The sequence below is a fragment of the Seriola lalandi genome, unplaced genomic scaffold, assembly GCF_002814215.2.
Source record: "Seriola lalandi dorsalis isolate HSWRI2012SDOR001 ecotype SW California unplaced genomic scaffold, Sedor1 jcf7180002054887, whole genome shotgun sequence".
Classification (NCBI taxonomy): Eukaryota; Metazoa; Chordata; class Actinopteri; order Carangiformes; family Carangidae; genus Seriola; species Seriola lalandi.
Window position 1 is genome coordinate 292,222 of NW_019525439.1, and position 15,082 is coordinate 307,303.

A 15,082-nucleotide genomic window follows, 5' to 3' on the forward strand; every position below is an offset into this window, starting at 1 on the left:
AAGTAATCATCAAATTGTCAGTGTACAGCACCACTCATTAACTTGCAGCTATCACAAATATTCCACTTGTAAAGTTGTGAATCATCAGCGGCTGCTAATGCACTCCTGAGAACACAATTAAAACAATCCCATTAAAGACACTAATAACTGCAGCGTCTTTGCAGAGTTTAATGAATGTGCCCAGATACTTTAGGCCTGTAGCCACTGTGTGTGCTGACAAGCCAAGAAACAGAGGCTAGAGGTGGAAGTTGTGAATTACTGGCTGGTTCAAATCACTAGTCAGTCCAGTCCAGATCGTGTTAACAGGGCTATTTGTAGGTTTTTGCTAACATGAACATTAACAGCTGTTTACTTACCAGCCTGGAAGAAATGTTGAGAGTTCATCATCAAACTTCATTCCTTTACTTGCCCAAGAGCTGTGAATGCAACCCTTTTGTTTTGCCACTATTTCTACCACTTCTTTTTTCTGCTGAAGTTAACATGCTAAACAACTAGCCCTAGTCTGACCAGACCGTCATGTCACTGCCCAATACCAAGTCCCTGCAGCGTCCAGTCTTCCCTGAAGAAGTAGTGCTGCTCAAACTCTTGTCTTGTAAATGCAACAATGGCTGAAGCTCTTGGAGAGACTTCTGAGTAAACGGTTGTTATTGTTAATGTTGGCTATGAAGAAATGGCAAAAACGTACAAATAGCTCCTTTAAAGATTCATTCGTACATGTACTGAATTCTCAATATCCATAATGTTGAACTGAAGTCTCTAGAAACAAACTGTTGGTTTGTTTCATGTCCGCTGCATGTGTGTATGACTGTGTGCACGTACAGCATGTCTATACGTGCATGAGTCAGTGCATTTGTCTCTGTTAGCAGAGATACAGACCCCCATTACTCCTCCATTGTCTCCCGGCCCTTGTTGGCTGCAGAAGGAAGACGCCGACTTGCCAGACCATGCACATGCTTGGCCCACCTCCACACATCCTCCTTTTTAAACACTTTCTCCCATTGTTTCCTCCCGCTCTGAAGCGCCGAACGTGGCGTCAGTGCTCGAGCTAGAAGTTAAGCCTGAGCCGGAGATAGGGGAGGGAGGAGGTAGGGATGGTAATTGCATGTTGGGCTACCCAGGCTCTTAGTTCTTCTGCCCTCGATGGCCTCTTATTGTGCAGCGCCCCGCAGACAGATGGGGAAACACACATGTAGCCGTTCCGCTGATTAATTGGCTATCTGTGGCCCACCAGTTCACTCTCCGTGGCCTAATTACATTTTTTAATGGGAATCCGAATTAAACTGAGAGAGCTCTTATCTTGTTATTGCACTGTAAATTCTATCAAGTGGTCACACGTGGTTTGTCAAGAATGTGCGTGTGTGTGTGTGTGTGTGTGTGTGTGTGTGTGTGTGTGTGTGTGTGTGGTGTTCAATCCGATTCTACCATGACTACAAACTACTTTTGGTATTTTTCAGAGGAAATTACTGCAGCGTGCATCGCTCCTGACCCTGTTGCTACTTCTCAATTTGCCACTTTGATGAATTTGAAAACAAATTAAATTTCTGATTATATTCTTGTTACCAAACTGTGTGTAGGGGCCAGGACATTTTTCTAAAGGGGGTGATTTTGTTGTTATCACATTATGTTCTAATCCACTGTTGAAGCTGCAAAGTCACAGATGGTTGGATTAGAGCTGCTTTTGAAAATGAGCATGTGGGTTGTGTTCTTTACTTTAAATGATACTTTGGAGGAAAATATTTTCGAGAGGCATTCGTCGCAATTAATTCTCATTTGGAAGTTGTTTGCTTCCAGCTCAGCCAGACTTGAGCCAATGAGGCGAAGTCAAGTCACATTTGTGTGTTTCTCTCTGTGTGTTTGTGTGAGATCACTTGTTACTGAAGTTGTGTGGCATTTAATACTTAATGGTAACAGCTGATTGAACATTTCCTTATTAAAGTCCCCAATTAGGCACTGCAGCTCACTGCAGGTAAGCTCTGCTGAGGAGGCAGGTAACGAATGCTTTAATGTGTCAGTGTTGAGGACTTTTAGTACACACACACAGCTTGATGAGGACCAGATGTAGAGCAACAGTGAAAACGAGATGAAGCTCATACAAGCCTCACAGCTGGCCAACATCTGCCACAGCTGGTGGCTGGTCCCAGTCTCTGTCAGGGTGGAGGATGGATTCTCTTTTCTGACTCAAATATGATTCAAAGAAAGGATCAATCCATTTTTTTATTTATTTTTTGTCTAGTCTAAGCTGCCAATGTGAATAAAAAGATGTTAAAGCAGCACACTCAGAGTTCTGATGAAATCTTTACTTTGAATTCTTGAGGAAAGTTTTAAACTCTAAGATATCAGTCCCCTTTGATTTGGCGACAAATATGAGCACACCATGTATACCTGTCAAAAAAAAACCATGCCAAAAATAATGCATCTTGTTTTGTAGACGTATTTTGGATGAAAGCCTGCAGTCTTTCCCCTGTATGCATTTGCTGCTGTAGGATTATTGCCGCTGTTGCAATGTCATGAATTCGCAAATACACGACTGGAGACACCCAGCGGAGGCGAGAGAGAGAGAGAGAGAGAGAGAGAGAGAGAGAGAGAGACGAGGAAAAATAAGAAGAAAGAGAAAAGGTTTTTTAGATTTAACTAGCTAATAGATTTTTTAAGACGTATTGATATTCACTCCACGTACTACAGTATATGCGCAAACCACCCAGGTACAACAAAACAAATACATAGTCGGACTGGCCATTGTGCACACCAGAGCAAATCCCAGAGGGTGCATTGGTGAGCCGGTCAGTGGACCATCAAAAAATTCATAAAGTTTTTACTTACTTGCCAAGGGAGTTTTCACTATTGTAATGGAGTGGGTGACACTTAATGTAATGGTTAATGTGCAGTTATTGATAGGTCTGTGATGCGTAGAGACTGTGGAGCCTGTCAGTCATGGCAGCTACAGATGACAGTGATTTGTGTGATAACAGACCTGAGCTCGGCTGAGAGCGAGGAGGGCAGGTTGTTGTTGTCCCTGCTGGTTTGGGGAGCAGGAGCTAGTCTACAGTGGGAGTTGAAGTCAGTTGATAGCAGTGAGATTATGCCAAGTTAGGTTTGTCGTTTTAGCATTGGCTACGTCTCACAGTAGCCTGTGTTCAGCCGATGAATAAAGAGCCAGTAACACAGGCTAACAAATCTGTGGCTTCATTACTGAGGGACTCTACGCAATATTTCTTCCTTATATTTTGCTTTCCTAAAAGAAAAATAAATGAAAATCAAAAAATAAAAGTCATCCATCCCAGTAAGGTTTCAGTTTTTCCAATATAAACTTTTAACTAATTTCGTATCTGTCCCTTATCCGTCTCTAAACAAGAAAGAATCAATACAAACCAGTTAATTAAACTGGAAACAAACTTGAAAGCAACATGTTTGTAGTTTTTGGTGTCTGTTGTCTTAAATTGTGTCGGTGTATCCTGTTCTTATTAATATTATTGGACCAGAAGTTTGTGTTTAAGCATTGTTGACAAAAAAAAGAGGCGCATTACAACCAGTTACACTGCTTTTATATCCATCCATTGATGCCGTCATATAGCAATTAAACCATTGATCCTTCTCCCTCTTCATTTAGCATTGAACGGACAAACTGACCTTCGTCTGTTAGCCATCTATCAATACATCATCCTCAGCTTCTATACATTTCCAGTGACACTCCTCTCTCAGGTGTCTGATCACTCTGCCTGCTGCTCTCACTCTGATTCCTGGTCACATTCAATTGATCAGGATCTCATTACATCCTGCTAAATAAGCTTGGACACCCCCATACCTTTGAGCCTGTGGTTTGTTTACACCTTTGATTAGAGTATAGACGTCCAAGGAGATGCCCAGGTGTGTGTGTGAGTGTGAGGAGGAGTCTCAGGTGTGAGGTTTGCTGTATGCTGATTTGGAGCTGAGCTAATTCTGAGCCATGGCTCGGCACAGACTCAAGCAGTTCCTTAAAGTGTGTGTGTGCATGTGTGTGTGTCTGTAGCGGCTTGTTCTCCATGCATAACAGGATTGGCTTTGGTGGCAGAAATTTTTTTTTAAGGGACTTTACTCAACCAGAGCTGAATCTTTTCATGTCGTACAACCAGAGAAATATTTGCCAGCTTCTTGTATTCTCAGCTGTCAGGTTGTAGCTGAACCACCGTCCCCTGTTAACCACATCACACACGGTGTCAGTACTGGCAGTACACCTAATGTTATTTAAAATTCACCAATCAAAAAGAAGTCTTGCATTACCAGATCTACATGCATTATATTGTCACATTAAATTTGCATTGTGGTTATTTAAGAGAACGTCTACCAAAAGCCATTTCCATTCTCGAATTAACGATTCATAAAAACACGTTACACTGTATGGTGATAAAATTCATCTTTATATGAAGTTTTCCAATATTAGCATGTTGATTGTTTGCTGCACTGTTTGCCAGCTGAAGCACAATGGAACAGTCTACTATTGGGAGGCTTATCACTCACAGGCACACACATCTGCTGAGTTAAAACTGTTCAAAAAGCATGAAACTGTAGTTCTTTAAGACTGAGCCAAGAAGAGTGTCTGTAACGCAAAGCAGAGCTCTGCTACTTCGACATCGCAAAAGCACTGAAGGAAATGCCCAACCTCTCAAGGATGGCACTGTGGGTTTGCCCATTCACCACTGAGTCCAGACTGAGATATCGTAAAGTGATAGTTCGGGTTTATTTGATGTGAGGTCGTGTGAGGTATTTATCTATAGTTTAATACCAGAAGTAGATTCGCATTAGTGTGCTCCCAGTTTAGAGAAGCAGCCGGGAGCACCAGCACAGAGGCTTAGTTACGAGCTGCTGTGGACAAAAATATGTTTCAGTCATTTTAACACATGCCCACAGAAAAAAAGTTTACTCTTTATTTTGAATATTTTCACCACTTTATCTTGCCATCAAACAGCCCTTTCCTTTGTGAACCGTTGAACTCAAGGGCGTAGCTTTGCATATGGATGGTAGGAACATGTCCCTACCAATATTTTGGGACGACAGAATAGTCCCTACTAATATTTGAGTGAACCCGTTCACACTGTGTAGAGTAAAGTCATACTAGATCATTCCAATGTGCCCTCCAAGAGGCTACGTCTCCAAGACAACTGATTAAGGCGTGCTTGCATTTGATTGACTGAAAGGGCGGTCACATCATGTGAGAATATCACAGCGGTAACTTAACATCACCAGAAAATGTCAGCTGATCTTATTTAACCATGTTAGCTAGTGTTAAGTAGCAAGCGAACCCAGGCTTCTGTCTTCTGTTGGCTAGCAGTAGCAATGAAGTGGTGGATATCTCAAAGTATGAGTTTGATTTCTGTGGAAAAAATACTATGAAAACATCACCATGAATACTATGATATACTTTTTATGCCTTACTATACTAAGACGTGGTTTTGCCTTACTATACTATCACATTTTTATGCCTTACTATACGATGACGTATTTTGGAGCGGCAAGGTAGAGCAGTGGTTTGAACTATCGCCTCACAGTCGCCTGGGGCACTTCAGCATGAACTTTGCATGTTCTCCCAGTATCTGTGTGGGTTCTCTCAAAATACTACTTACTATAATAAGTAATTTTTATATATACTGTATATGCTATACTTTTAATACATCTATGATTTTACTTCATATGTATATATATTTCATATATGGAAATTCAAGACATGTACATATTCTATATTTGTGTATGGCCATTTCTGAATATAAATTCAGATCTTTGGTTGAAAAAAGTTAATGTCTTTTGTTTTGAGGGGTGATGGGGTCTTTGCGTCGCTACCAATGTTGAGACCAAACCTACGCCCTTGGCAGAACTACCATATTCTTACACACAAGTGCACTCATGGCACACTGCATTACTCCACAGATGAGCTTTTTGAGTCAGAGTTAAACGTGAGTGCTGTAATACACTGAGTATAGATAATACCTCACTCAACCCCATGTCAAATAACCCAAACGATCACTTCAACAACTCACAGATGGATTGCCCTAAAGTTTGGCTGTAGATTTGTAGCCGTGCGGAAACAGGAAGCACAACTGTTCTCCAAAATGTGGTCTTCATTCTTGTAACTCCAGCTCTAATTATACTGTTGGATGATTTCAAATAAAGTATGTGATATTCAAGGTTATTATATGTCACTGCCTTGGCCTCAGCTACCACCATGAGAAAGGTTTTGCCCAATGTAAACTGTAAACGATCTATAAGTATAATGAAACACCATGTACCAGACAGACAGGGTGATGGTACATTGCTGAAATAATGACACCTATTTTCAAACTAACACTGTTTCTGTGAGCACACTGTGTGAATTTACATTTTAAAGTGGAACAATTTGCAATTCACATTCATGTTTTTGATCATATTTGGTCGGTTTTCTTACATGAAACACAATGAAACAATAGAATTCCATTAATCAAACATTAGCGGGAGGATACAACCACACTGATGCTCTACTAAAAGGGGACAGGAATTGTATTGGAAACATCAATGCTGAAATATTTTAATCTTGTAGAATAAGGTTGTTTAAACTGTCCAGTGAGTGAGTGACTAAGTCCTGTTGACTTTTAACAGCAAAGCTTCTGATCCCCTGATGCCCCCAAAAACCCCAAATGCACTTTATGTTCAAAGTTTTTGAGTAAGTGTGACTTCGCTTGAAAAAGGATTTTAAGGCGAACACTGCGTTATTTCCTAAACCTGTGGCCCTGAGTTGTGAAGGGTCAAAACATTGTGCTGCATATTCCCAAATAAAACACGTTTAATTAAATTACTATTAATTAACTGCCACACAGCAAACCTGGGTACAGGTAGGAATCAGATAGGAGCACTGTCTAGTTTCTGGAGCTTTAAGCAAAATGTAATTACACTGCATCACGTGGTCTGTTGTGTGTATTGTAGTTGAAGGCGACAGGGAACTCACACAATACACAGAATCGAGGGAGGGAACCACAGCTCATTTTAGCCTTTGGGCTCCCCACTGTTTTAATTCAGCCATGCTTGGTAATGCAGATGGAAGACACTATACACTGCAGACATGACTGCATCCTTTAATTTGCAGGTCCGGTTCATAACAATCTCCACACATGTGCTTTGTTGGTGCCACATGTCAGCTGACGGATTTGTAAGAAAGTTCCAGCGCTTTGTTCTCCAGCGCCAGGAAATGAGCAGAAAATAGAGTTAGAATTAATTTCTATGGGGGTTTGTGTGATAGCAAAGCTGTGTCAAATATACGCATTTCACTAATGACATTTCTGTCGGAGTTGGCAGCTCCTCAATGTAATGGCCTGAGCCTGGGCGAGATCAGAGAGGAAAGTAAGAGATGAAAGGGAGCGAGTGGCATCAGAGGGAAGAGTGACGGAGCTTCATGTGGATTTCAGTGTAACTGAGGATGGAAGGAAGGATGGGGACTTAAACAGGAAAAGAAATAGAGAATATCCACATAGAAGTAAGACAGGTGCAGGTATAATATGCATACAATATATGTGTTAGTATGCTAACACTTGCAAATCAGCACTAAACACAAAGAACAATGCTTCTGTGGCTGGTGGGAATATCATTTGTTTTGTGGGTATTTGTTCATAAACCAAAGCCCTGGACACATTAAAACTTTGGCCTGAAAACTGTTGACATTCATCATGTGGAGGACATGAACGTGCACACCAACTTTCATGACAATTCAACCAAAAGTTTAAGTTATTTCAGTCATCGCTACACCCAGAGCCACACTATCAACATGGCTAAAACTGGTTCAAGATGAGCAGTGTTTCCCTCAGCTAATATTTAACCACCAAACAAACAACCAAGGATATGAGACAAATATAAAGAGTGAATTTTGGTGCTATAGAAAGGTACTATAGATGGAGTCTAATCAAATCAAATTACGCCGGCCTTTCCCACAACCTCTGCTGTGGTTAACTTTGCCTGATCACAGTTTCAGGTTCTGAAATATTTTACCAAAAACAGTCAGTCCATTTTCTTTCATCTTACAGTGCCAGCATCAATCAACCAAAACAACCTTTTTTCTTTTCTTTTTTTTTTAAATCCAGCACAGTTTCCAAAGCAACCGGTTTTTCAGGGTGGAAAAATAAATGAGATCTGAAGCAGTAATAGCAGAGCCCAGATCTGTTGTTTGTGTACAATTATTTGTCAAGGAGATTATTTCCCAGGATCCCCTCAGACTGGCAGCAGCAAAGACAGCAGAGAGCAGTCTTCATTGTGTGTGGACACTGGGACAGTTCGATGCCACCTGAGCTGGAACTAAATAATGCTGGTGGTAAAATAGACACCTGTCTTTGGAGTATGTTTATCCAGGAGGAGAGGAGTTTTGTTTCAAACAATTGAAAGCCTATCTGACTAAGTACAGACAGTAATTATTCCAGATCCCTCAACAAATCAAAACATACAAGTTACACTTTCACCATGACATAAACTTAACTGCTATCCCTCATTTCAGCCTAGAATGAAAACCAGCAAAAGTTACAAGTAGTAGCTGAGAGCGTCACGACCTCAGCTCAAAGGGGAGGAAACAGACTTTTACTGGTAACAAGTTTCTGCATTTAATTGTGTAGGAAAAAGGGGGAAAAGATGCCAAACTGTGTTAAGGAGATACTTTGCTCCTGCAGTTAGTTTCTGTAGGTAAGAACCAGACGTGGAGTGGAGGGAAGGCTGTAAAGCTTCAGAATAGGGCCACTCAGTTGTAGCTCGTAATATACAGTATACTCCAAGATACAGACCAATACTGAAGAGTGTGAACTGCACTGATGTTAACAGAGCCTCCAAAGTAACATCAAATTCAGGCACAGGAAGTAATAAAACACGAGCTGTCAGACTTCAAACTGTGACTTTGCAAGACTGTTAACAAGTGTTTCCTACAGATTTTAGTATCTCATCCATCGACGCACTGTGGCATGATGAAAACTAACTAATGTAAAGGGATTAGAATTAGTATTTATTGTGTAACTGAGCTGGAGCAACAGGCTGAAATGTTAAAGTTCTAACACCCCACCACTAATAGTTTAATAGTTCAAAATTTACACTTATCATTTCAAGTGTCCACATGACAACTGTCCATAAACGAACACAAAGACATGAATGAATCCTATTTATGAAGTAGGAGCCAGACAAAAGTTTGATCAGATTCAGCCTTCGCCTTCACCCATCAGAGTGTGCGGTGGTGGTCAGGGATCAGATAAATATCCTCTGTGTGACCAGTAGTTGAATTTGCTGGAGCTGCTTTTTCCTGTCACTTTAACAAGAGAGAGAAAGAATGACAGCTAATTTCAGTGCAACTTTAGCTGCCATTACCACAGGGGCCAGTCTGTGTAGAGGCTATTTTCCACAGCCTGCTTTAGCTTTATCCAGTCGCTATCTGATCTACCCAATATACTAGAAGTGACACGTGTAAATGGAGCTGAAGCTGAAGCTCTTTGGGGATAAAATTCAGCACATTTGATTATTTTGACTCGGTCATATTTCCAAACAGCAAATGAAACAACTGTAGCCAGTGTAAACCACAACAGCCAAAACAGAAGACCCAATATAAAATTAAAATTACAAAGTGGGAAGTCTGGCAAACATAACAGGCTTTAAACCTGAAAAACACAGCTCCACCAACAGTAGAACTAGGTACAAAGGAGGGAGATGAGTCTTCTGGTTGTAGCCCGACATTTTGGACAACAACTGTAAAACTGCGCCATGTCATTTGTTTGTCAGCAACAGAATGATGTCAAGAAAAATGAAGCCACCATGGAAGTGGCAAAAACTGTGGTTCCTCTAATGGCCACTCGTGCTGGCTCCAAAAGCAAGTCAATCCCTGTAGAGTCACATGTTAAAATGCCCAGCTTTACAGCAGAAATAAACATGTTTACAGCCTGGTACAGAAAATAGTTTTAGTCTCTATAGCTAATTTCCTCCTTCATGACAACTGTAGGGGGATGAATTTTTATATAACTCACCAGATAAACTTTTATTAAGGCTTAAAGTTCTGCATAATTGAGGGTGCCCCACCTTTTTGTCTATTTTTGGATTAACCAGGAGTTAGGCGGAGTCAGGCACTGCCAAGATGGCGACAGCAGAGCAGCTCACTCTGAGCTTCGAACCGGTTTCTGTGGCGTTGACGTGTACATCCATGTCTATCCAGACTTATAATTTATGTGGTGAAGCCTGGCAGCACAGAAGAGCTATACCATCACCGCAGTTTCAAAAAGGGCACCAATATTAGTGTCATCAATTCAGTATCTGATAAGGTCAGAATCTCTCCTACTGTTGCTGAGTTACAGCGTTGAACAATGTTTAGAGGTGGTTTTGCAGAACATTATGATGACACGGTGAAGTTGACCCTTGACCTTTTGGATACAAAATGTCATCACTTAGCATTAGAATTAGCATAGAATCATTGAGTTAATGCCCCAAAATTTGTTTTTTTTTGGTTAGGTCACAGTGACCTTGACCTTTGACCTATGACCACTAATATTTTTATTAGTTCATCTTTAAGTCCAAGTGAACATTAATGCCAAATTTGAAGAAATTCCATTGGATGTGATGGACGTACGAACGGACAACCTGGAAACGTAATGCTTCTGTCCAGATCTGTCACCAGCACGGGGCATAAAAATAAATGAAGCTGAAGCCTCAGGCTGAATTAATCATTCAGCTTAATTGAATTTAAAAGTATATGTCGCTATAAATAATTTTAGATATTTTGCTTCTAGCCATAACATTAGGAACACAGTTTGATAAAATAAATGAAGCTTTTTGTACCGGGAATAAAAAAAAGTAAAAGAAACCAACTTTAAGATTTGACTCAACCCTGAGGGAGAAAACATAAAATAGGTAAAACAAATTGCAGCAACCATTATTTTGAAAGAACATCTTCAGGAGTCAGAGGCTGTTGAAAATCTATCTCACTTTTATATGACACTAGAATGACATTGAGAAAACAGAAAGAAAAAGAACCCACATGCATTTTGGAGAAAGAAAATCAGCTCGGGGGAGATGGAGGGGAAAAAGAGAAAACACACACTCCAACACTCTGGAATACATGAATACATCATCATCCTTTCAGTGACCTTTGAATCTCAGTGACATTTTATTCTAATACATGAATTCATAAATATAATCTTCTCTCACCATATTGCCTATCTATACGAGTCTCATACATCTAACTGTACATCTACTGTAGCATATTGCATATCTCGAATAGAGGATGGGGGGGGGCGGTCAATAGTCATTTAATACTCTGGCTTCCCTGTGGAGGGGAGATAATACAATTGAATGGGAATAAGAGGGGAATGAAGACAAAGTAGAGAAAGAGATAAACACTGAGGTTTCTTCTGTCTGGCCTCACACAACGACAGAAACACCCTGCAGTGTTCTGACAGTGACATCTTTGTCTGATATATGTGGCTGTTTGTGTGTGACAGCGTGTGTGTCATGTATGAAGCTACGTGTGTGTGTGTGTGTGTGTGTGTGTGTGTGTGTGAGTGCACATAGGTCCACCTGAGGTCCACCTGCTCTGGGTTTTTTAAAAAGATTGTGACACAACTATGTTATAAGATGGGTGATTACATTTTGTCAAACAAGTGCCCAAAGTTAAAAATTACACCAACTTGGACCACATTGCTTGCCGTAGAATTGGGTATTTTTTTAATATCTTGCTACACTCAAGCAGACCTGAGTCAAATAATCTTTTGGGTTTCATGCAGCAAACAAAACCTGTGAATCCCACCCACCAGACCCTCACCTAGTGTCTCCCATCAGTAACTTGCTGAACATATAACATACACTAACAGCTGTTCAGGTATATTTTGGGGCCATATAACAACAGTAAATGCTGATGAAGGCAGTTTGATGCCATCCAGCTTGCTCCGAATCCAGCAGCGCACTTACAGGCCCGGGGGTAGTTTGTGGTGCTGTTGATTTGATCTAGTTTTATTGCCTTGAGTGTAATGTATGTGTCACAAGCTGCGTTTCTATAGCAGTTTTGTGCAAAAATTGAAGCAATATTTTCTTTTCCTTTTACAAAAGTTGACAGAACGCAAATGTGATTGGTCTGCGTTTCCATTGAGTGATATTATGCAAATAAAACTGTTTTTTTTTTTTCTCCTCTTGTGATATCATTCCAGTTAAACATGGCGATGGATTTCCAGCATCTGATAAATTGTTGGGACGGTCGCATCCACCGCAATAGCTGCAGATAAATGCAGAAAAGGTGTTTCCATTTCACTTCTTATGCGACATTTGCAAGTTTTTTTTCTTAATTGACGTAATTTCAAGTGGCAACATTTACTCAGACAACTAACACTGGTATTCCCCAGTTTCTGTAGCTCTCTGGGAGTTTGACTTAAAAGCCCAGTCTGGGTTTCTAACGGCAACAGGTCGGGAGATGGAAGAATCTTCGGATCAGCAATGACGGATATGATGAGTCCCGGTGTCCTGTAGTAACTCTATACATATATACTGACGGAAGTTTTCATCTTTGAGCCACTTAACGCAGGAAACAAATGTTCAAATGCGGCTCAGTGGGTGAAGCTGGAGAATTCAGGGACAAACCGGATGACTCCAACTGTTGTAAAGCTTTCAATGTACATATTATATTAAATTGTTTTTATAATACTTTGTTTATCCCGACTTGTAAAGTATATTTAGGACCTGTGGGAAACACCACGACCCACTTATCATGAGTGTGAGGAAGATGAGAAAGTTCAAATTGTAAAACGAGAATCTGTATACATTATTAGCATGAGAAAAAGCTTTTCAAACACTTAACATTAGTATTTGGCCCAGGTCTGCCCTCAATACATTTTAGCCCTTTCATGGGTTTGTAGAAAGAGAGTCCACTCTGAAAGTGGCTAACGCTTCCACCAACAACCCACATGTATTCTCAGCAGCTGTCACATTTCCATTCTTCTATTCAAAGAGGTTCTTCGTCAGTGTTCAGGCTGGCCTGGCTTGTCTTGGTCTCCCTCTCCCCCACAAACAGAGACAGACATGTCTACATTCGCACAACTCCAACACACTGAAGTTGCAAAAGAACACAGAAAATACGCAAACCTTTCCATTTTCTGTTTCTCACCGAATCTGCTAGAGAGGAAAAAAAGGCTGATGCTACTGTTAGCGATGGATGTGACAAAACAAACAAACAAACAAACAAACAAACAAAAAAAACAACTGTACAAAGTTCAGTTCGTCCTCAAAAGAAGCATCAGGGTTTTGCCATCTGTCCAATATTGACAACACTGTTTTTGCACAAAGCTTGAGGGCACGTTGGGTTGAGCAAGCTCTGTTCCTTAGAGAAAATGTAATTTTTTTTTTTTTTTATCAGTTTCATCTGAATAACATCACCTCAGTAATGTTCATCAGTCACTGTGAGGTTTCACGCTCGTCTCTCTAATGGCTTCCCCAATATTCCATGTTTCAGCATGGCTCAAATGTAAAGCCCCAGGACCGCCAGGCTGGATCCTGGTGATGCTAAAAGGCTAAGCCTCCCCCTGTCATTACTGTTAGGTCCTTTCAAACCGCAACCACATATCCTGTGGAAATGAGAGGATGCCAAAACTCAGAAGAAACTGTAATCTTTTGAGAAATGACTGATCCCACGCAGCCAGATCCAGGGAGGAAAGAGAGAGAAAAGACAATTCAAAGACGAGACAGAATTTCAGAATTGGGTTGAGAGGTCGTGTAATAAAAGTCTCTCCCTGTTCTGTTGAAGGTCCAGAAATGCAAATGTAGAAAGAGTTACACTACAGAGAGGCAACGAGTGTTTCATCTGTTTTTCCTGGAGGTTGTGTCTGTGGCTCGGCTGCTGCTTTTCATGCTGAAGCCTGTGATTTCACTGTCCTCCTCCTTACCACCCGCCCTTCCTTCCGTCCAGCGGTTGGACAAGTAGCCGTGGGCATCTATGCCGTAGAAGTGGCGTCCGTCTTTGCTGCGGGCGGATAGATTGGTCTGGTCCAGAGAGCCTGTGCTGTTACATTTCTTCACCAGCGGGGGTGCCAGAGAGCCCGGGGTGAGCAGCGACGTCAGCGAGAGGCTGTTCAGTGTTTCTGACAAGTGTTCGCTGTTAAAGCTCTGACGGCAGCCGTCTCCGCCTGTCCCCGTGCCCACCTCCTCGTCTGAGGGGTCCATGGAGTCTTGCCGGGGACAGCCGGGGCTGGTGCTGCCACCGCCGCAGCTGCTCTGGCTCCTCTGGTGCCCCCTGGTGGCTTGGAGGGTGAAGGTAGTGCTGCGTCTCTTTAGTAAAGGGTTGCCCTGGTCTCCTGTGGCTGGTTCCTGTGGGTTGTGGCTAGGGAGGGGGCAGAGGAGAGGCGCAGGGAGATCCAGGTCCCGGGGCGGGGAGACGCTGAAGCTGAGACCCTCCTCTAGAGTGGTCTGCAGGCTGCCCTCTGAACTGCTCGTAGCCAGGGAGGAGTCGCTGTGGGACGGGTGCTGCACACAGAGGAGGGAGGTGGAGAAAGAGAATGAAAGGAAGCACTCAGGTAAAAGAAAACTGTGGGTTACAGCATCAGAGGATTTAAAGTAAAATAAGGGTTAATCTTAGTTTAGCTGAACTTTGTTTAACATGACTGAACCAGATTTAAAGTTAATCCCATCTATGTTGCACAATTTCTGAAGAGTGATTTCTGTTTAATAATTTGAACCAAAGTAGAATATCAGTTTGAACATTCATAAAATACAGTGTTAAAATTGACCTAGTTATTTTATTAACTGCCCCACGAGGCCCTACACCCCCACATAGGTGTTTTCACTTATCCTGCTCAATTAGACCTCTGCTCAGGTTGAGATGCTGCTCATCAGAAAATCGTGTTGTGTTAGCAGTAGCAACAGGAGCATGAAGGGGATATTAATCAAATATGGTCTGTGTTTACCCACGTGATCTACATTTAAAAGTCAATTTAAGCAAACGAAGAAAATACTTGTGTGGTGGAACCCCGGAGCCTTTCACACAACTAGCACTGCACTGGTTAGCTAGCGAGTATTAACTTGTTACAGTGGCGTGGCAGAAAGGCTCAAAGAGGCTCAGAGAGGCTCAGAGAGAGAATGTAGCTCCAAATTG

The 15,082-nt window shown here is 41.6% G+C and overlaps 1 protein-coding gene across 1 annotated transcript in view; it reads right to left on the reverse strand.

The window, feature by feature from the left end:
- Nucleotides 1–10,916: 10,916 nt before the first annotated feature.
- LOC111671870 (voltage-dependent T-type calcium channel subunit alpha-1I-like) overlaps nt 10,917–15,082 on the reverse strand; it is a 45,771-nt gene continuing 41,605 nt past the window's right edge. Inside the window, exon 16 of the mRNA XM_087180077.1 lies at nt 10,917–14,454. Within this exon, the coding sequence (XP_087036203.1) occupies nt 13,792–14,454 (663 nt within the window). The 3' untranslated portion in view covers nt 10,917–13,791. The remainder of the gene's footprint in view (nt 14,455–15,082) is intronic.